Raw genomic sequence first — 23,802 nt, forward strand, 5'->3', positions numbered from 1 at the left:
GCAATCTGGAAACGGTCACTAGCAAAGCTAATTAAAACACACAAAGCAAATGTCTCTGATGATGTTCATTCATGATATATAGTATCTCTGTATATGAACTGAAGACGCCGCTCAAATGGGAGGTGGAAAGTTTTCAAGAAAACACAAAGTCCTGTTGCTTTAGGGCTGTGACAGACAGGGAGATCAGTTGCTGTGCAACAAATCTCCCTTGCTGTGGGAGACTGATCTCTCCAATATGCCATCCCACCAGCTAGAATGTAAGTTGTTGGAGGGATGGCATACGCGGCACCGAAATCACTGAAGTTTCTTCTCAAGGCGATTTTGGCAAATAGCGGCGCAGCGTATGCTATCCCACCAGCGATTTACATTCTAACCGGTGGGATGGCATAACGGGGAGATTAGTGGCCCTCGACAAGGGAGAATTGTTGCATGGCGACTAATCTCCCTGTCTGACACAGCCCTTAAGGTGGCCATACACGCACCGATAATATCGGTTTCGTACGATATTCGGTGCGTGTATGGTATGTCGCCGAGTCGACCAATATCGCAGGAAGCCATAGAAGGCGCCTGACCAAAATCTCCCTTCAGCGCTGAATCGGCAGAAGGAGGTAGAAATCCTATTGTTTCTACCTCCTTACCTGCCGATTCAGCCCTGAATGGTGTGTGGCGGATCTGACGATGTTTGGTGTGACCGATGGTCGCATCCAAGCAATTATAGGCAGTACTCCGTCTTAATTCATTAAAATGCCTTTATTGTCACAATGCGGGCAGCAGCATCACATTGTAACAATAAAGGCATTTTAATGTATTAAGACGGAATGCTGCCTATAATTGCTAGGTTGTTCCAGCATATTTAAATTGTGGTATACACACAGGTTGTTCTGTTATCATATATATATGGTGCACCCTTTTATGTGTGTACTGTACTATATATACAGTATTCCTACCCCTCCCACCTTCCTTTCTCAGCCTCCCTTTTCGTACTTCTCCTTTCTCTCTCCCTTATTATTTAACATATTACACTGCCCAGAATTAGACTTTATAAAGGGCCCAGTGTGGCCAGAAACAATCCTATTAGAGATGCTGACCCTCATCTATGCAGGAACTACAGAGAGTTGGACTTGATTTTATATATGCAACTTTTACCTGTAGGCACCTATAGGGGTAATGTGCCCCTATGGCTTTAAACCCTACACTTACTTATCTCCTTGTTACTGGGCAAGGATTTGTGTATCTATTTGGTATTTACATATACCTCTATTATTGGCCCATAAGTTAGACCACAGCTTACCACACTTTGATATAGTGTTTGGAAAGGGGTGGTTCTTCCTTCTTGGCCTGCAACTTTGATCTGTGTGGATGCTCCAGGAAGCCTGGGATCCACACCAGCCCAGAAGTGTTAGGCCCTAAGGCTAATGCCACACGTAGCGTATGCATCATATTTTCAGCAAGCCAAGAACACGCTACATATGCTTAAAAATCCTCCTACCTGTGTCTGTACCCAAATGCATTGAATACGCTCGGGTATAGGCACATGTAGTTGATATCCACCGAAAATGTGAAGTCTTGCTTTTTTTGGCGAATATCAGCTACATGTGCCTGCCCCTGAGCATATTCAATGCATTCGGTTGCAGGCACAGGTAGGAGGATTTTTAAGCATATGTAGCGTATTCTCTGCAAGCGGTTTTAGGCTTTCTGAAAATATGATACATACACGCTATGTGTGGCATTAGCCTAAGGAAGGGAACCATCACCCTTAGAGAAGTCAGGTAGCAGGAACCCCATGAACATGGCATAGCAAGGATTGGATATCTCCTGTTATAGCACGTTTAGGAATGTGAGTCAGATTTGTTTAGTAAGAGCAGTTTCTGGCTCCATCTAGAGGATTAGTCTCCTTTACAGGCTCTGCAGCCTTATTGTAGGGACCGCAGTTAAGACACAGGAATCAGGCTAGTCCTTTTTTCCCTGAACCACCGTCGGCTGTTTGGGATCTGGTCCAATAAGGTGGGCATCCTAAGGATGAAAGTCTGTTTTCCCTATGCTCTCCACAGTGGTGCAGTACTGTTCTACCCTTATTATCTATTGAGTCTGCCTTGCTTTATCACCTCATTGGCTGAGAGTATATTATCTGAACCCTGCAAATCACATCTGTTATTTCTGCCAAATAAATCCGTTTGCAAGAGCTTCTGGTGTCCATTTACTTCTTTATTTAAACTCTGTGCTTACATTTGGCCGTAGGAGTTACACAACACCCTCAATTAAAGTTACTTCCACTTTGTGAAGGCCCATCCTGGGAAAGGGGAGTCCCATGTACCCCATGCTCTACCCATAGCTGGATCTTGGCCTTATATAGCCAAATAGGGGTTACATACCTATTTCCACTTTCTTTCTTATTTTAATGCCCCATTGTTTCATATTTTGATTCTATATCTTTTCATCTCAAAAATATTCAAACAATGCAAATAATAAAAATGTTAAATAATTTTCATTCTGAACTTTATTAGAAAGATGCGTCTCGGCAGGCAACTATTTATACTTCCAGATGTAGAAATTTCCTCCTTAAGGCACTGTCTAAAATTCTTCGAAAGAATGAAAAAACCCATCCTTTATGACTCACAACTAAGTAAATCTAGTCATGCTAGATCAAATACTTTTGTTTTTTTCCGAGTGCTACATTTGATGCTAGATAACTGAAAATAAATACAAGTATATGGTCATGAGTTCAACTTGGTCTTTTCTCCATTATTTTAAGTTTTGAAATGTTTAAGTTGTAAAAAATATAAAAACTTACACTTACAATTTATCTAACCTTAGGATTAATCTGGTTGTCATAGTGAGGCAAATAAATGAAAACGACACAGATTAAAAAATGAAGGCCTCTTTCAAATTTTCTCAAAATATAATTGTCAATAGCCTAATAATAATTGTAATTATTATAAACTGCCCCTTTAATGCTGCTCCATATGTATTGTGACATGCTGTTGGGGGAAATTAGCTATGGTAGGCAGGTATGCAGAGGATCAGAAGCAAAGAGACAGGGACGCCACTTCTTCAGGCAAAAACACAGGTTTACAGTATTTGGGCAAATCCTCCTAACATAAACATTACAGTTGACAGCAAACAGTTAATCAAACCTATTCATGACTCATCCATTCTTTGGGCTCTCACCTTCCAGGGTAACTCTCATACTTTATCACACATCCACGGTGACTCTCACACTCATGAACACTCGGGCTACTCACTCGGCCCTGCTGTCTCTCCCCTCCTGGGATACCAGCTTCTGGCACACTCTGACTGTTCTCAGCTCTCATATACTGGTCACACGCTCCCTCTGCTCCTCGCAGTGGCAGGCAGCACCCCCAGCCCCTCTGGGAGTTCCTAACACAGGCAGGAAGCCTTCCTGCTCTGTGCCCTGCGCTGAGAGTCAACCCTTCAAAACAACCTTCACTCTAAGCAACCTCCTCTTCGTGTGTAATCCCACAGCACCTTTTATTTGCTGCATCACCTTCAGCCTAATCAACCCCTATCTCTGTGTGTGGGGGTGGTCAACTGGCACCCTTCAGGAGGTGCTCTGAGCTGCTCAATTATGACTCAGTTACGTCTTAGGGAGACTAAAACAAAGAACATAATATCAATTCTGGTTTGTAGTTGTCACTCCAGGGGTCATGTGGCATGTGTCAATTCAGGAAAGTAGCATGGCAAAGATGCAGAAGCAGGGACAGAACTAGGGGTTGGCAGAAGAAGCACATGCAACGGTGGGGGGGCGCTGGGCACATACCACATACATCATACCTGCCAGTGCTTCCCTAGATCGGACCTGGAGGATCAAATACCGATGAGTTCCCTGCACTCTCCCTCCACCCACTCATAAGTGCAAGCATGCACACACATGCACACACATGCACAAGAAAAGGGTCGGGGAGGCGCACCGGGTGCCTATTTAACTTGGCCTGGCCCTGTACAGAAGTGCAGTCTAGGTCAATGGCCCACACAGGAATCACAAAGGACATGAGATTTTAATGGGTGTGTAGCTGTACACACTGCCAAGCATGAGCCAAACATCAATGGCCACCACTAGACTCTTGAGCAGTGGAAACATGATTTGCACTTCTCCATCTGGCAGTTTATTGGAAATGTCTGGGTTGGCAGATGCCAGAACACACCATGCCTGAATGTGTAATACTGACTGTAAATTTTGGTGTAGGAACAATGGTCTATGGCTGTTTTTCATGGTTTGGGCTAGGACCCTGGACAATTACAATTACAATTGCTTCCTTTTTTGAAGATGGCCCTTTCCTGTGTCAGCACAATAACATCACAATGCACATAGTAAAATGCCCATATGTAGTTGGTTTGTGGAGATTGGTGTGGAAAAACTTGACTAGGCTCCACAGAGCCCTGACCTTAACCCAACTGAACACCTGTAGGATGAACGGGAATGGCCAGGCCCGATCCTCAGTATCCATGCTCAGTTAATACATTTGTGCCTGAATGGAATCAAATCACAGCAATATCCCCATCTAGCTGAATCCTTCCAAGAAGAGCAGAAGCTAATATAGCTGTAAATGGAGGACCAACTTTATATTACGCTTGGTTTGAGAATGAGATGTTGGAAAGGTGTGTGTCTGAATACTTTTGGAAATGTTTAGCTTGTATTCTCCAGCTTTTATACTTGGGTCACTGTGCATATGCTGACGGTTACACTGTGCTGTTATGTGCTGGGGTCACTGTACGTATGCTGGCTGAGAGTACAGCTCATGTCCTAGAGACTAAGGGGCGTATTTATTATGCTGTGTAAAACAAATTCGCAGAAAAAACAGAGTAAAAATGCTGTGTAAAATAAATGGAAAAGATTGCAGTCTGAGCGCCAGATATTATGCCATTATTAAAAAATGACGCTGTTTTTACGCCAATTTTACACGGCGAAGCCTGCCGATGTGTAGCAAATTTTCTCGCCGTTTTTTACACAGCATAATAAATATGCCCATAAGTATATTGGTAGTTCAAAATATCTACCTTTTCTGTGGTTACCTTTGGGTACGAGAGTTCTTTTAGTGTAGCTCATAATGTAGAAAAAGCATTGCACTTAGCAAGCCGCAATAATAAAACTGAGATCATAGTCAGTAATTAGTTTAAAGGGTTAATTACTGGGGGTGTCAAATGTTACGCAGCCCCCAGTTATTGTAATTCCGAACCTGATACATGACTTTTGTATGAGTTGATCTTCAGGGATCTTCCTCTTCTGTCTTTTCTCCAGGTGTGATTAGGCACATGCACGGCAGAATGAAAAATCCATCTTTTTTTTCTTAACATTCAGCTTTTCACTCTACTGTGCATGCACACCCAGGCGAAGAGAGGCAGGAAGCAGGAAGAGGATTGCTCCATGGTGCTCCTCCAGAAATACCCCAGGCCGGTGCAGTTTTCTGCAGTATCATCAGCCTGGTATCAGGTAAGTGATTACAGTCACTGTGAGGTACCTTATATATGGAAACCTTTAGTGATTTACCCTTTCCTTCTCTTAAAAGACACAGTTTTACCACAAGACAGCTGAAGTGCTGCTTTCATTATCCATGAATCCCTTCTTTTTCTAAGAGGCAGTGGTCTTTGTAAGACTATTAACAGCCCTGAATTTGTGGACAGTCCGAGGGGCACATCAGCTTTAAATCTGGCCAAAGGTGCCAATTTCACCACAATTCACCCAAGGGATTTTTAGGGGCTCAAAGGGTGGCTATAGGGCAAATGCCAAGGTTTACGGTCATTTAGAGTTGAAGCCTTGGGCTATTTGGTATGTATGTAAAATCTGTAGTGATTGCAGGGTATCTGCAATGGCAGTCCAACCGATATTTGTTGAACAACTTTGATGCCTTAGGTATTTTGGTAATTGGCAAGTCATTTGATTACTTTACCCTAGAAACCAATTGCAATTTGGAAGTCAGAATGGAAAATCAATAGGAGAGGACGTGAAAAGAAAGATAAGCAAATAAAAATATGAAAATGCAATAAAACTGAACTTTTACAGCAGATGCTTTCTGGTTGCCTGGGTCAGTGACCCAGACAGCCTGATGTTTTGTTTTTTTTTTATAGCAGAAAAAACGCAGAATAGGTATTAATAATAAAAAAGAAAAAAATAAAGACCAATAGAAATGTTGCTTAGCACTGATCCATCTACAACATACTTAAAGTTCATTTAAAGCAAAAATATAGCTTTTAAAAGCAAAAATATAGCTCTCTTAAATATACAGATATGTGTGGTGCATGATTTATGCTGATTATTTGACTTTTAACACATATCAACTGTACTTAAAAGTAGGATTTATATCCCCTTGGGCATTACTAAATTCATTGATGATTTGCCAATTTTATAAAACCCATCGCCATGAGTCATGCATAAATCCTACATTTCTCCACCCTCCTCCACAATCTCCTTCATAAAGCTGCTTAGAACATATGGAACAACACTGTTTATAGCAGCAGCAATTCTCCATCTGGAGGATTTAAGTGAATGCAGCAAACTCCTTTACAAACATGCTACTGCCCTAGAAGTTTATGCTTATATAAAGCACTGTTTAAGATGAGTCAGATGATGTAAAGTAATGGGTATTGTCAGGCATGGTTCAGCCAAGCAGACACTTACAGCATTATTTGGTATTTATGCCAGGTGGCTTAGTTAAGCTGGATAAAGCATTCCTTATGCAGAGGGTTTCTAATGGGAGAGGGCTTCTGCATGTCACAATGTCTGCCAGGGGAGTGATATCTGTGACAGTTTTATAACATTTAATGGCTGACCACACCTTCCCTTGGACGGTGTACGAGACAAGACCTCATCTGCTGTTTGGGATATTAATACATTTCCTTAGAAGAGGATAAGACTCATGTCAGTATAATCTTGCTCTTTTTTCCTATTGTTTTAGTTAGGACAAAATCTATGGGTTTTTTTTTACATTTCTTAAAGGCTCTGGCACATGAGGAGACTTGTTCCCTGCGTTTTTTCCCCCTGGCGCTTTGGCGACAAGTCGCCACGACATTACCCATGAAGAGATTTCATGCGAGTTGAGCTCCAGGCGATCTGCTACCCATGGTACACTCAACAGTTAACCCCCCCTCATGTTTACTCAAGTCGCTCAGAAAAGGGTCTGTGTGCGATTTGAAACAGCAGGCGATTTGAAGTAGCCTCGTATGTTTTGACGCTGGCGATTTCCATTGATTTAGCTTTGGCGTCTTGTCGCGAAATCGCTCTTTTAAAAATTTCCGGCGACAAATCTCCTTGTGTGCCAGAGCCCTAAGCTAAACAGGACAAACAGAGAAACTAAAGTGACATTCTGTTTGGTCCATGCAAGGTAAATAATTAGCGCCCAGATTAACAGAAGTTAGTTATGCAAGGGGGTTATCAATGCTTCAGTAATCTAATCATCTACCTCGCAAGAACCAAACATGAAGTAACTTCAATTTCTCTGTTTGCCATGTTTAGCTAAAGAAATAACAAAAAACACTAGGCAAAAGGTATGTTAAGCAAAACCCCTATTCATTGCACTCATGTTGAAATGACGGTATCCTGTGCCTTTATATATATATATATATATATATATATAAACACTCCCAGTCCAATTCTGGCCCCCCCCCCCATGATCTTGCTGTACAGGGGATGTAGGTGCACATCTCAGTTTGCATGCATGCCTGCCTACGTGTGTGTGAGCAAACTGTAACACCCTTAGGAAACCCATCCAAGTAAGAAGACAATTACAAACAGATGAATGGAATCAGAAACAAAACCCCAGTGCCTCATGATAGTAATTCTAACTGCTGAATCCCCATGTTTTCCTTAGCAACAAAATATTGCAAGAAAAGATGCAACCATCTCCAATCTGAGAATCATTTAGCCACACACAAACTAACTGCCACAGTATATATACTTGTGGGTAAAGCCTTGGTTTGTGTATTAAAGGATTTCCTACAGGAAAGACCTCTCACTGGGGGGTTTAGCCTTAGATAAAAACATTGTTTTGAGTGGAAACTTGTGAGAGATGCCTGAAAACACAGCTTTATTTTTAACAGGAAATATTAATTAGGACAGGATAGACAGACTGCCAGAGGAAGGGACACCTCAGTCCCATCAGCCTTGGAGGAAATGGACATCCAGACTGATTAATAAAACTGATTGCGTCTTTTTTAAATGAAACATTAAGTATTGCAGTGTTAGCTGGCCATCATGCATGAATCCATTTGAAATCTGGCCTGTTATACATACTTAGCGGTAACAGGAGCAATTATGACTTTATCAGTTAGAGCACAGACTGTATTTATTGTTCCATGGCCAAAATATAACATGTCACGTTTTTAACAGCTAGTCTCCTGACTCAGGTGAAACTGTTAATGTATTGTACCTCCCCACTATTCACATAATGGCGTGCCGTAGCTTGCACACTTAAACCCTGCAGTCTTGCCAGCAATACATAAGGGCTCTGGCACACGGGGAGATTAGTCGCCCGCGGCAAAACTCACTGTTCGCGGGCGACTAATCTCCCCGAGTTGCCTACCCCTGCCATCCCACCAGCGAACATGTAAGTCGCCGGCGGGATGGCAGACGCGGCGGGGCGATTTCAGGAAATCGCCAAAAAAGACTCGCGAGTCTTTTTCGGCGATTTGCGCGAAATCGCGCCGCCGCGTCTGCCATCCCGCCGGCGACTTACATGTTCGCCGGTAGGATGGCAGGGGTAGGCAACTCGGGGAGATTAGTCGCCCGCGAACAGGGAGTTTTGCCGCGGGCGACTAATCTCCCCGTGTGCCAGAGCCCTAAGGGTCATGCCCAATGTGGAGATAAGTTGCTCACAGTTAATCTTGGATATCACAGGCGATTTATCTCTTCCTACTGCAAGAGGAAGCTTTAGGGCTCTGGTACACGGGGAGATTAGTCGCCTGCGACAAAACTCCCTTGTGGCAGGCAACTAATCTCGCCGATATGACATCCCACTGGCGAAAATGTAAATCGGCATGGCATACGCGGCGGTGCGATCGCTGAAATTGCCTAAATCATGCCACCACGTATGCCGAAAATGTAAATCGTCGGTGGGATGTCATACCGGGGAGATATGTCACCCGCAACAAAGGAGATTTGTCGCCCGCAACAAAGGAGATTTGTCGCGGGCAACTAATCTGCCCGTGTACCAGAGCAACTCAAAAACCATTACAAACTTGTAATAAATGTATATTGCAAAGCTGCTTAGAATTTTGGTTTCTTTTATTAGGCAAAAAATTATATTTTGAGTTGCCTTGTCCTTTAATTAATTAAAACTTTAATTCTAGACATTCTCCTGTAGAGACAAGAGCATGACATTAGGACAAATGCTCAGTAAATCATTTATTTCTGCATCACTTAAAACATAGTACATACCCACAGGTAAAGAAAATCTCTCTTCTTCTGCTCATTGCTGGTGCCTGCTCCTAATGGGTACAGAACTGGCACAGTTAGTGCACAATGTATTTGTAAAAGTCTAAACATATTTGTGCATCTTGCCGCATGTATGGGGTCCTGGAGCAGCAGTTCCATGCAGCATTTACTTGTGAGAGATGCAGGTGGGTTTTCCTCTTGGAATCTGAGGTGCAGAATCTAAGGGGGGAACTGGCAGCACTGAGGGCAGCTGCAAGCATGGGGGAGAACAGGAGGCTCACTGAGCAACCACTGGCAGGGGCCGGTGTAGTGGGGGGTGGAGAAGGGACAGTGGAGGTTAATGAGGGAGACAAATTTGTAACAGTTAAGAGGGGAAGTAGGGGACACAAGGGTAGGGGGGCTGGTTCACAGCTTGGACAATCCAACAGATTTGCCGCTTTAGGTGAAGATGCTGGGGAAGGCAGCTCTGAGCTGGCATGTATGGAGCGGGCTGACTCTCAGAGCACCCTGGGAGCCGGCACCTCTAATACAGGTGGGGGGAATAGTGCTAGGAAGGGAAGGCAGGCTATAGTTGTAGGGGATTCAATTATTAGAAAGGTGGATAGGGTAATTTGTCGCAAAGACCCTACATGCCGAACTGTGTGTTGCTTGCCTGGTGCTAGGGTTCGGCATGTGGTGGAACGAGTGGACAGATTGTTGGGAGGGGCTGGGGAAGACCCGGCGGTCTTGGTACACATAGGTACCAATGACAAAGTTAGAGGAGGGGGGGAAGTCCTCAAGAACGATTTTAAAAAGCTAGGTGCGAAGTTGAGGGCGAGGACTTCCAAGGTAATTTTGTCAGAGATATTACCTGTGCCACGAGCAACATTAAAGGAACAGTAACACCAAAAAATGAAAGAGCTTTAAAGTAATAAAAATATAATGCACTGTTGCCCTGCACTGGTAAAACTGGTGTGTTTGCTACAGTAATTCTACTATAATTCATATAATAAGCTGCTGTGTAGCCACGGGGGCAGCCATTCAAGCTGGAAAAAAGGAGAAAAGGCACAGGTTACATAGCAGATAACAGATAAGTTCTGTAGAATACAATAGTGTTTTATCTGTTATCTGCTATGTGCATGTGCCTTTTCTCCTTTGAATGGCTGCCCCCACGGCTACATAGCAGCTTATTTATATAAATTATAGTAGCCTTTCTGAAGTAAACACACAACTTTTACCAGTGCAGGGCAGCAGCACATTATATTTTAGTTACTTTTATACACTTTCATTTTTTGGTGTTACTGTTCCTTTAAGAAGGCAGCGGGAGCTTAGGGAGATTAATGCGTGGCTGAGAGATTGGTGTAGGGAGGAGGGCTTTGGGTTTCTCCAGAACTGGGCTGATTTCTCAATCGGCTACAAGCTCTTTGCCAGGGATGGGCTGCACCTCAATGATGATGGGGCAGCTGCTTTGGGGGAAAAGATGGCTAGAAGGTTGGAGGAGATTTTAAACTAGGAGTGGGGGGGGAGGGTGCAGAGGGAAATTCTGTGGTAGACAGGATAGATGAGGTAGTGGGCATAGTAAGGGAAAATGGGGGAGGAGACTTGCTTCGGGATACTGATAATGGCAGGGAGGCCCATAAGTTGTTTACACGTCATTCTCACGCCGGAACCAGTATTAAATGTATGTTTACCAATGCAAGGAGTCTGACTGGTAAAATGGGAGAGCTGGAGGTACTGGCGTTGGAGCGGAAATATGATGTGATTGGAGTTGCTGAAACTTGGTTGAATGAGTCTCATGACTGGGCAGTTAATATTGGGGGGTATACATTGTTTCGGAGGGACAGGGGCAATAGAAAAGGAGGAGGAGTGTGTCTGTTCATTAAGCAGGAATTAAAAGCAAATATTAGGGAGGAAGTGATGGGGTTAACAGAGGGAGCTGAATCCTTATGGGTTGAGCTTCTCACAGATAGTAAGGAATCTACCAAACTAATTGTAGGGGTATGCTATAGACCCCCTAATGTAAGCGAAGAGGAGGAGGCCCAGCTCCTGTTGCAAATAGAAAAGGCTGCTAGTTTGGGGCAAGTGATAATAATGGGGGATTTTAATTACCCTGATATTGACTGGGGCAATAGTACTGCCAGGACAGTAAATGGGAACAAGTTTATAAACTTGCTGCATGACAACTTTATGTCACAAGTTGTTGAGGAGCCAACCAGGAACCATGCTATACTGGATCTAGTGATCTCTAATGGCCCAGAACGTATAGCAAATGTGCAAGTGGTTGAACCCCTGGGTAATAGTGACCATAATGTTATTTCATTTAATGTTTGGTGCAGGAAACAAATTTACACGGGGGCAACAAAGACAATGAATTTTAGGAAGGCAAATTTTAGTTCCTTAAGGGCAGCGCTTCAGGGCATAGATTGGGGCATTATGTTTTCTGATAAAAACACAGAGCAGAAATGGTTGTCATTTAAAATGATATTAAATCATTACTGTTCTCAATTTATTCCATTAATAAGAAAAAGTAGAAGTGTTAAGAATCACCCTATGTGGCTTAACTCTGAGGTAAAGAAGTTAATAGTGAAAAAAATGAAAGCTTTTAAGAAATATAAGTCAGAGGGGACAGTAGATGCGTTTAATGATTATAAACACTATAACAAGTGTTGTAAAACAGCAATCCGGAAGGCAAAGATAGAAAATGAGGAGCGCATCGCGGCCGAGGCCAAGACTAACCCCAAAAAGTTTTTTAAGTATATTAATAGTAAAAAGATGCAGGTTGAGGGTGTGGCCCCATTGAGTTATAATAACAATATGGTTACAGCGGATACAGAAAAGGCAGATGTGCTTAACCAGTTCTTTTCTTCTGTGTATACAGTAGAGGAGCCAGTGGGCCAAGTCCCACCCAATAGCTTCACTGTTGCCTCAGCTCCAACTACACAGTGGTTGGCACAGGATATGGTGCTTAAAGGGTTACACACGATAAATGTAAACAAGGCACCTGGGCCAGATGGAATACACCCTCGGGTACTGAGAGAGCTAGGGGCAGAATTGCAGTGGCCCTTGTTTCTGATATTCTCAGACTCTCTTTCATAAGGTATGGTACCTAGGGATTGGAAGAAGGCGAATGTCATTCCCATATTTAAAAAGGGAGTAAGATCTCAGCCTGGCAATTATAGGCCTGTAAGTTTGACATCCGTGGTGGGCAAGTTATTTGAAGGCTTGTTAAGGGATCACATTCAAAATTATGTAGTGGAGAATGCCATTATGAGCAGTAATCAGCATGGCTTTATGAAGGACAGGTCATGTCAGACCAATTTAATTGCTTTTTATGATGAGGTAAGTAAGAAGCTGGACAGTGGGGATGCAGTAGATATCATCTATTTGGATTTTGCCAAAGCATTTGATACCGTTCCCCACAAACGACTGCTTTCTAAGCTAAGGTCTATTGGTCTTAGTGAAGCCGTTTGCACATGTATAGAAAACTGGCTACAGGATCGGGTACAGAGGGTGGTTGTTAATGGTACATTCTCTACTTGGAATAAGGTCCTCAGTGGGGTCCCTCAGGGTTCTGTACTGGGTCCACTTTTGTTTAATTTGTTCATAAATGACTTAGGGGAGGGTATTATGAGTAATGTATCAGTATTTGCAGATGACACAAAACTCTGCAGACCAGTCAATTCTATCCAGGATGTGACATCCCTGCAGCAGGATCTTGACCAACTGGCAATCTGGGCAGCTAAGTGGCAGATGAGATTTAATGTGGATAAATGTAAGGTCATGCACCTGGGATGTAAAAATATGCAAGCCCCGTATACCCTTAATGGGACTGCACTAGGCAAATCCATAATGGAGAAGGACCTTGGAGTCCTTGTAGATAATAAACTTGGCTGTAGCAAGCAATGCCAGGCAGCAGCTGCAAGGGCAAACAAGGTTTTGAGCTGTATTAAAAGGGGTATAGATTCACGGGAGGAGGGGGTTATTCTTCCCCTTTACAGAGCGCTGGTAAGGCCCCATCTAGAATATGCTGTTCAGTTTTGGTCTCCAGTGCTCAAACGGGACATTACTGAGTTAGAGAGGGTCCAGAGAAGGGCAACTAAGCTGGTAAAGGGTATGGAAAGTCTCAGTTATGAAGAAAGACTGGCCAAGTTGGGTCTGTTTACACTGGAGAAGAGGCGCTTAAGAGGTGACATGATAACTATGTATAAATATATAAAGGGATCATATAATAACCTTTCTAATGTTTTATTTACCAGTAGGTCCTTCCAACGGACACGAGGGCACCCACTTCGTTTAGAAGAAGGGAGGTTCCATTTAAACATTCGGAAAGGATTTTTTACAGTGAGAGCTGTGAAGTTGTGGAATTCCCTCCCCGAATCAGTCGTGCTGGCTGATACATTATATAACTTTAAGAAAGGGCTGGATGGATTCTTAGCAAGTGAGGGAATACAGGGTTATGGGAGATAGCTCTTAGTACTAGTTGATCCAGGGACTGGTCCGATTGCCATCTTGGAGTCAGGAAGGAATTTTTTCCCCTCTGTGGCAAATTAGAGAGGCTTCAGATGTTTTTTTTTGCCTTCCTCTGGATCAACTAGTAGTTAGGCAGGTTATATATAGGCATTATGGTTGAACTTGATGGACGCATGTCTTTTTTCAACCCAACTTACTATGTTACTATGTTACTATATGAACAAAAAGGTGATTTGTCTGTTATCTGTATGAGGACCTGACCCCACAAAAAAGGGCAGGCTTGAGTATTTAAATAAGTGGAGGGCAGGCTGCTGCCATAGGAATTGGGACATGCTAATGTCATGTGCTGGGTGATCCGGGGTCAGAGTTGGGATTGTGACTCGCTAAAGATGTGCTTTGCCAGCCCAAACTTGCCTAAGGTAACAGAGCCTTAGGGGCACATTTACTAACCCACGAACGGGCCGAATGCGTCCGATTGCGTTTTTTTCGTAATGATCGGTATTTTGCGATTTTTTCTTATTTTTTTGCTATTTTTTCGGCGTCTTTACGATTTTTGCGCAAAAACGCGAGTTTTTAGTAGCCATTACGAAAGTTGCGCAAAGTCGAGATTTTTTCGTAGCGTTAAAACTTGCGCACAAAGTCGCGCCTTTTAAGTTTTAACGCTATGAAAAAGGCGCGACTTTGCGTGCAAGTTTTAAAGCTACGAAAAAATCGCGACTTTGCGCAACTTTCGTAATGGCTACGAAAAACTCGCGTTTTTCGCAAAAATCGTAAAGACGCCGAAAAAATCGCAAAAAATACAAAAAAGTCGCAAAATGTTCGTTTCCAATCGGAATTTTTCCAATTTGGATTCGAAATCGTGTCTTAGTAAATCAGCCCCTTAGTGTAGGTTGAATTCTTAGCAGGAATGAAGATTGTGCCCTAAGCTCCAGGTCATGTAACACGTGTGTCGCAAAAGTGTCACAAGTGTCTCCAACAGACGCAAAAGGAGGTGCAAACAGTTTGGGATTTATAATATAAGCCTAATTACAAGATTCCCTGTTGCTTCAACCAAAGCAATGCACTTTATTATATGGGTATATTAAATCCAAGTGATGTTACCACACAGCTTTGTGTGCAAAGGTAATCAATATTAATCATGGCCAGTTTATTATTTATTTTCAGAACTGTAAATAAAATAAATAAATACATTTGCTAAAAGTCAGTGGGATACTCAGTTTCCCGTTTACAACTGCTGCAGCACGGATTGCTTCTCTTCTGTCAAACTGGGAACCACTCCCTTTGGCACCCATTCTGCGTAGGGATACTGATGACTTTTCTGCATGGGGGACCTGCACATTTGCTATTATAAATGGAATCCTAAGAAAGCATTGGAATTTCCATAAAAGGAGCACAGATCTTGGGATCCTTTATAGGTTTTGGGATCTTGGACAATGATAGGACACATTAAAAGACACCCCAGTCAGCCCTTAAAAGTTCGATAAGCCAAGAATAGAATTCCTAGGCTAATGTTAGTAGCTGAAGCACTTTTCTGCTGGTGTGCACACCCTATGCAATTGACAATTAAAGGGTTAATGCACATTAAACAGGTTCAACGTGGAGGAATATTCTTTGAACAGTAAAATACAAAAATGTTTTATTGTACAAATAACACAGCTTTGGTAAATCTACAAAAAAGTGTGACTGATTTAAAAAAAAAGGTTAGTGCTGTACATGTACATGCAGGAGATCACACTCAAATAGTATTTTATAGTATGGGTGCAGTGTTGCTCATTCTCCTAACCTACAGGAAATCAGCTTTTTTACCATTTGTAGACGAACTCCACACTCATAGAGGGGAAATTGTTTTGCATAATGAAAGAAAATGTCATTCTGAGCAACTTTCCAATATATATTCAATAGAAGATGACATGGGTTTTACATTATTTTATCTCATTTTTTATCTAATCGCTATTGAAGGCAGCATGGTCTGGCTGGTTCATCCTCTATTCCCAGTTCTGACTCTTAAAACAATGTAGCTGAAGCCAACTGAATAACAGACCAAAAGATGAACTGATTTCTGCTACATGGTTTAAGAGTTAGACCCCCCCTAAAAAAAAATAAATAAAAACAGAAAAAGATAAGCACAAAATTCAGCTTCCAATTAAAATTGAAAATCTGCGATAAATGTATATCGGATAGTTGTTTAGAATTAAAATGTAATTTCATTATACAAAAAGATGTGGGTGGAAATCTGCTTTCCATTTGCTTTTTATAGCCAATTGCTAATTAGGCTTTAAAATCAATTAACTTTTCAGTATATATTGAGTCAAACATTTCTGTTAGATTTAGCTCTAGACCTGTAGTATACAGTGGCCTCCTCTTTTGGCCAAATGAACACTGGTGTAACACTTTCTTACTGTTACCTAGCAATGTTGTATTATTGCAGCACCTGTCACACATAAGAGAATGTTTCTTTTACTTGGCAAGACACCCTGTGATATTTGGTTTTAAAATACATAATTCATTAAAACAATCTCACTTTAAAAGGGTATCTTGGTGTCATACAGTACAGTGTTATGGCCACATGGCAACTTAATTTACAAATTGGGCATATCTTGATAAAATGATGAGAAAGAAATATCAGTGGGGCCTGTAGGAAGCTGAAGAACATCTGGCCTTGTGAGTGTAACTGGATGGTTCATCACAGTATAACTGTGCAGGTGCCATCTTTCCAGTGACTTGGAACAATGTAAATTGCCGGTGGGATTGTACACGCATCGCTTCGGTTTTCCAAAGTTGCCTGAAGTTTCCTTACAAGGCAAGTTTGGGCCAAGTGAATTGATGCGTGTACAATACCAATGGCATTGGTATTGCGGGGAGACTAGTCGCCTGCGGCAGCTGCTGGGTGTCTAATCTCCCTGTGTGCCACTGCCCTAAACAATACTAACAGAAAGTTTGATAGGGACACTGGCTCTGCAAGCAATGCATTGGGGTCAGGGATGTGTTTCCTCCCCCTCAGCCCTGTAGGACAAGACAGTCATGGCCTCCCCACAGGCATCTTGCACTCTGCGGATCTGCTCGGTGCTCAGCCTCTCCCTCCAGGCGGCCACCAGCTCCCGGGCATCCCGAGCTGACACCACAAAGGGCTGGTCGGAGGAGTAGCTGGGGCCCCTGGTCATATTCAGTACAAAGTCCCGCAGCTCGGGAATAGCAGGCAGTCCCACAAAGCGCAACAGGCGGCCCAGCTGCTCTTGGGGCTGTTGTATCAGGTCCTCGTAGCGCAATCTCATGTATCTATGGCGGAGCCAAGCAGGAGCAGGTTCCCTGACCAGAAGTAGGTCCCGGAGCCAGGCCTGGCAGATCACCTCTAGGGCCCCATTCAGCAGGTAATCAGTCCCTCCCTTGTGCAGTTGCTGCTGCTGCCGAGCCCTACTGGCTGGGTCCGCTCCGCGCAACTGGCTCCGCAGTACCTGCAGGCTCTCCCGCAATAGAGAGCGCTTGGAGCGCAGGCGGGAATTATGTACTGCCCGAGGGTCCCGGAACAGCTGTACCACCCGCAAATTGAGCGCAGGGTCCCGTAGCAGAGGCAGCAGGGCAGAGAGCTCCATCAGCCGCACGTCCTTTATCACCATTACGGGGTAGCGGCGGCACTCCTTCTCCAGCTCCCGCAGAGGGCGGCCGGGGCACCGCTTCTCACACTCACTGGGCTCCACCAGCCCCACCTTTTCCCGAGCACCCCCGGCGCTAGTGGCCTCTCCCGCACTCGCACACAGCGGGGCGCTGCAGATCACTTTGTTGGTCTTCCAGCCGAACAGCCCCGCAGTGCTAATGTTTCCCCCGGCGTAAAGTCTGAGCGCGGAGAAGTCGCAGCGAAAGAGAGACGCGAGCAGGTCCCGTAGCGCCCCTTGCAAGCTCTCCGCGTCCCCTGGGTACAGCGATTGCCACATGTGCCAGGCCGGCTCGTACAGGTAGAAGACGTGGGGGTGCTGGTTGAAGATCTCCCCTAGGAAGGACGAGCCGCTGCGCCAGGTGGCATGGATATACACGTGTGTGCGGGGCTGCGGGGAGATTCCGCCTTCTGCTTCCTCCGCCGTCTCCCACAGCGACGGGTTTAGCGATGGGCATCGCCGCGGCTCAGTCCGGCTCCCTGTCCGCCGCTTGCCGAGCCCCCCATCCTGCAGGAGCAGCGAGAAGAGCAGCAGCACCAGCGCCGAGTACAGCAGCAGCAGCAACAGGCAGCGCTTCCTCATGCCGCGGGGGCTGCTTAGGGTCTGTGCGGCGGCGGCACCATGGGGCAGCGGGGCGGCCCGGGGATCCTACTGCTATTCTGATCTCACTCAGTACCCTGCGGTACATGTACCGTGCGGGGAGAGCTCACATGTACTCACATGTACTCACAGGGGGACAGCGGCTCCCCAGGCACTCGGAGTAAAGAGACGGGAAGATTCCCCTCACTCTCGGGTTTGTTTGTCTCCTCATGCCGCTTCCTTGGGACACGCCCAGGGGCGGCGCTAAACAGGCTGATGTTTTGTTCCCTTGTACCGCACGTTGGGTAGCGCTGATAGCGGTCCGGTCAGCGGGGATGTGCCAACCTGTGGCGCAGCCTGTCAGTCCCACGGGCCCTAGGGGATTCTAGTGCTTTATCCAGCAGGGCAGGAGTTACTAGCCAGGGCATGCAACGGATGTGTGGGCTTTGTTCCCCTACACAGGACCCTCCTGTAGCAACGCTCTATCTGTTCTCCTTTTCTGCCTTTTTTCCATCTATGGGAATTTAATAGGCAGGTCTGGCCTTAGGCGAATTGGACCTATTGGGACTAATAGGGCTGAGCACCCATGGGAGCCAGAACTAGGGGTAGGCAGAAGAGGCACCTACTTAGGGTGCAACAATTGGGGGGCACCAGGCAGGAACCCCTCCTGCTTACCCCTAGCGCTTGCTCCCTTCTCATTGCCCCTGCCGCTTGTCATTACGCGGTGGGTGTAATGACCCCCCCCCCTGCTCACTTGATGGGACTGTGCATGCGCGCACACATGAGGGGGGGCTAAGGTGCAGGGGTGAGGTGGCCGGCCGCGTTGCCTGCATGGGGGCGCCACAGTAGGGGGAATAACATAAATCTGTTTAGCCTGCCCACAACAACTTTTGCCTGATAATGCAGCTATGTGTTCTGGGACATTAAATACAATGTCAGCACTGCATTCATGCTGCTAACCCAGGCCACTGCCTTTCACTGTGTATAGTGTGCTTGAGGGGCTAATAGTCTCACACTATATAGTATGCTTGGTGTGTCAGTGCCCAGTGCTTGGGGGCCACATTGTGCCCTGAAATGTTGGGAGCCAATGGAACAGGATAAAAAGAGGCAAAAAGGCAGGGTTACATCATCAGCAACACCTTGTGTATGGGGCTTCACCAAAATGGTCCCAATTGGGCCCCGCAGTTTTTTAACCAGCCCTGTTGATAGGGTTATGTAATAAGGCAGTAAGTTTGCTCAGAAGCAGTAATCCATAGCAACCAATCAGTAGCTACCATTTATCGGCCTTATTGTTTGCTATGGGTAACTGCTTCTGGCCAAACTTAGTGCCTTTTCTTACATACAGTCATATGAAAAAGTTTGGGAGCCCCTCTCAGCCAGCATAATAATTTACTTCACTTTAAACAAAAAAGATAATAGTGGTATGTCTTTCATTCCCAGGAACATATGAGTACTGGGGTGTTTTCCGAACAAAACATTTTAGTGAAGCAGTATTTAGTTTTGCTAATTTGAGTGCATGTAACTGCTCAATACTGATTACTGGCAATACCAAATTGGTTGGATTAGCTCGTTAAGCCTTGAACTTCATAGGCAGGTGTGTCCAATCACGAGAAAAGGTATTTAAGGTGGCCAATTGCAAGTTGTGCTTCTGTTTGACTCTCCTCTGAGAGTGACCGCATGGGATCCTCAAAGCAACTCTCAAAAGATCTAAAAACAAAGATTGTTCAGTATCATAGATTGTAAGCTCTTTTGGGCAGGGCCCTCTTCACCTCTTGTATCGGTTATTGATTGCTTTATATGTTACTCTGTATGTCCAATGTATGTAACCCACTTATTGTACAGCGCTGTGGAATATGTTGGCGCTTTATAAATAAATGTTAATGTAATGTAAATGTAATATCATGCTTTAGGGCAGTGGTCCCAAAGAGTGACTTGTGAGCAACATGTTGCTCTCCAACCCCTTGGATGTTGCTCCCAGTGGCCTTAAAGCTGGTGCTTATTTTTGAATTCTTGGCTTGGAGGCAAGTTTTGGTTGCACAAAAACCAGATGCACTGCCCAACAGAACCTCCTGTAGTCTTCCAGTCCATATAGGGACTATTAAATAGCTAATAACAGTCCTTATTGGGCACTCCCAGAAACAGGTTTTATGCTTGTGGTGCTCCCCAAGTCTTTTTACATTTTAATGTGGCTCGCATGTACAAAAAAGGTTGGGGATCCCTGGTTTAGGGAAAGGCTACAAAAAGCTATCTCAGAGGTTTAAACTGTCAGTTTCAACTGTAAGGAATGTAATCACAAAAAGGAAGGTCACAGACACAGTTGCTGTAAAACCCAGGTCTGACAGGCCAAGAAAAATACAGGAGTGGCATATGCAGAGGATTGTGTGGATCACTTCCAAAGACCCTAAAGAACATCTTGCTGCAGATGATGTATCTGTACATCGTTCTACAATTCAGCGCAATTTGCACAAAGCATCTGCATGGCAGGGGGATGAGAAAGAAGCTTTTTCTGCACTCACACCACAAACAGAGTCGCTTGTTATATGGAAAAGCTCATGTAGCCCATTTAGATAAGCCAGAGTCATTTTGGAACAAAGTGCTTTGGACTGATGAGACAAAAATTGAGTTATTTGGTCATAATAAAAAGCGCTTTGCATGGAGGAAGAAGAACACCGCATCCCAAGAAATACCTACTGTCAAATTTGGTGGGGGTTACATCATGCTGTGGGGCTGTGTGTCTAGTTCAGGGACTGGGGCCCTTGTTAAAGTCGAGGGTTGGATGAAGTCAACCCAAAATCAACTAATACTTCAGGATAATGTTCAAGCAGGGATAATGTTACACAGGGGTTGGATATTCCAACAAGACAATGACCCTAAACACAGTTGGAGATGTACAAAGGCATTTATGCAGAGTGCAATATTCTGAAATGGCCATCAAAGTCCCCTGACTTGAATATCATGGAAAATCTATGGGATGATTTGAAGCAGGCTGTCCATGCTGGGCAGCCATCAAATTTAACTGAACTGGAGAGTTTGTATGGGCGAATGGTCAAAAATACCACCATCCAAAATTCAGACACTCATTAAAGGCTATAGGAGGCGCCTAGAGGCTGTTACATTTGCAAAAGGAGGCTCAACTAAGTATTGATGTAATATCTCTGTTGGGGTGCCCAAATTTATGCACCTGTCTAATTTTGTTATGATGCATATTGTATATTTTCTATTAATCCAATAAACTTTGTGTCTCTGCTGAAATACTACTGTTTCCATAAGGCATATTATATATTAATAGGAAGTTGCTACTTTGAAAGCTCAGCCAAAGATCAACAAAACTCCAAAGAATTAAGAGGGGTTCCCAAACTTTTTCATATGACTGTATGGGATGTAATCTTTAAACAACAGTATATCATTCTCAACATTCGAAAATCAAAAAGAGGGATAGTGCTGCACGCAGCACTGCAGAAATTCTTTGGCTGCACCCACACACCATGATGATTTTACAAAAATACACCCCTTTTCCCTGGTTGGGATACCAACCTTAGACACACAACTGCACTGGTGTGTTAAGACTCTTAGAGGCGCCTCCCCCAGTGGTGAATTAATGATACGTGGGGACCCCAGGCTACACTTATACAGGCCCCCCCTTCTAGGCTGTATCCATGGAGAAAAAATATGTGGGGTCAGTGTGATTAGGGGGCCCATGTAGCTTTTTTAAATTATAATTTTCTTAAACTCAGCTCTACTCTTCCATATCTGCGTTACTTACTTATTATTTGTGCTGCCGTGCATGTGCACCCAAGGTTCACCAATGCTTTCTCCTTTCTATACTGTGTCAGGTTCTGTGCAAGCCAGTGACCACACTGGCATGCGCTTAGAGAGCTGAGAGCTTTGGTCAACCTTGGGCAGGCATTTGCATGTCAGCACAAATAATAAGTAAGTAAAACAGATACAAAACCCTAGGCTGTAACTAAAAGTTAATCCTCTCCCCCCATCCTATTTGATAACATATTGTGGCCCTAAGCGTTTCATGACACACTATGCCACCTGCATTTTATAACAGACTTTGTGCGGCACAAGCATTTCATGGTACATTTTGGCCCTCAGCATTTAATGGCCGTGTGGTGCCAGATTTTCATGGCAGCCATTTTGGGACCTAATCACAACTGATTTTATTAGGGCATTGAAGCAGGCAATAGCCCTCAGCAGTAATAAACCCCAGAACTGTTAAAGCTTGTACACCCATTAGAGCACTGCCAGTTGCCGACCTGCAAGTTGCAAAATGTCTGCTTCTTGGCTGCCAGAGAGATGTTTGTCCACATAATTACCTGTTCTCCATTGTGCTACAATCACTTGTTTAAGTGTGTCTCCATTTGAGTCTGGTAACATTGTTGCAAAGAACATGATATGGATTTTTTTTTTTAGATTTTATCTTGTTTGTGTGTTTATATACTGCATACATAATCCATTCAATGTATATTCTCACTGTGCCTTTAAGAACCAAATGTTCTCACAAGCTTTATAAGCTGACCTTGAAAAACAATGAATTTCTGTTATTCTACATTAGTCTTGCCAAAAGGAGGTGCACATTCTGTGAATTCAACAAGAAAACCAATTGTTGTACCGATAAGGCACCTGTGGCTCTTATCTAGAAGGCCTTGTCATCAGATTCCCATGAGAATAAAGCAAATAAAGTGCTGTCTTGTATAAAAAAGGGCATTGACTCAAGGGATGAAAACATAATTTTGCCCCTTTATAGGTCCCTGGTAAGGCCTCACCTTGAGTATGCAGTGCAGTTTTGGGCTCCAGTCCTTAAGAAAGATATTAATGAGCTGGAGAGAGTGCAGAGACGTACAACTAAACTGGTAAAGGGGGTGGAGGATTTAAAACTGTCTAGGTTAGGGTTGATTTTTCTACATAAAAGGTGTTTGCAAGGGGACATGATTAGAGGATGCAGGCTTTTTTATATATATTTGAAGCACGTTTGAGATGCAGTGGAAATGGTTCTTCACGTTGAGGTCAGTGAGGTTGTGGAATGCCCTGCTGGGTGATGTTGTGGAATGCCTTGCTGGGTGATTAATGCCTTGGATGACTTGTTGGCTACAGTGATCTTAAAGGGGTTGTTCACTTTTGAGTAAACTTTTAGTATGATGTAGAGAATAATATTCTGATACAATTTGCAATTGGTCTTCATTTTATATTATTTGTAGTTTTTTCATTTTTTGAATGTCAGTTCAGCAGTTTTCAAGTTTGAAGTTAGTTGCTAGGGTACAATTTACCTTAGCAACCAGGGAAATGTTAGAATGAGAGACTGATTTATAAAAAGGAGAGATCCTGAACAGTAAAATAAGTTATAAAAAGTAACAATAATAATAATAATAATAAAACTGCTTATAAAAGTTTCTTATAATTGTCCAATCTATAACATATTAAAAGTTAACTTAAAAGGTGAACCACCCTTTTAACACAATTAGTTTAGTATAGGTATGTGTGTATATCTGTAATGGATAATGTAACTTCCATTGTGAAATATTGCAACTTACGAGGCCAAAGGTGACTTCTGATCCTCATATTTTACAACAGGGGGTACATAAAAGTTTTATTGAGTCATGTGACAGAAAATAACTACTGATGCCATCACTAAGAACTAATTATGTATATGTGAGTGTGTGTATTTATGTATGTATGTATGTATATATATGATTATATAGTGCCAGAGCCGAAACTAGGGGTAGGCAGAAGAGG

At 43.7% G+C, this 23,802-nt stretch overlaps 1 protein-coding gene across 1 annotated transcript; it reads right to left on the reverse strand.

Annotated features, from left to right (window-relative positions):
* Positions 1-15,441: 15,441 nt before the first annotated feature.
* chst7 (carbohydrate (N-acetylglucosamine 6-O) sulfotransferase 7) lies at positions 15,442-18,407 on the reverse strand. Its single transcript, XM_002936978.5, has one exon. It carries the CDS (start codon positions 18,064-18,066, stop codon positions 16,810-16,812), a length of 1,257 nt encoding a protein of 418 aa, XP_002937024.2. The 5' UTR covers positions 18,067-18,407; the 3' UTR covers positions 15,442-16,809.
* Positions 18,408-23,802: the final 5,395 nt, after the last annotated feature.

The sequence above is a fragment of the Xenopus tropicalis genome, chromosome 2 (assembly GCF_000004195.4).
Source record: "Xenopus tropicalis strain Nigerian chromosome 2, UCB_Xtro_10.0, whole genome shotgun sequence".
In the NCBI taxonomy this organism is placed as follows: Eukaryota; Metazoa; Chordata; class Amphibia; order Anura; family Pipidae; genus Xenopus; species Xenopus tropicalis.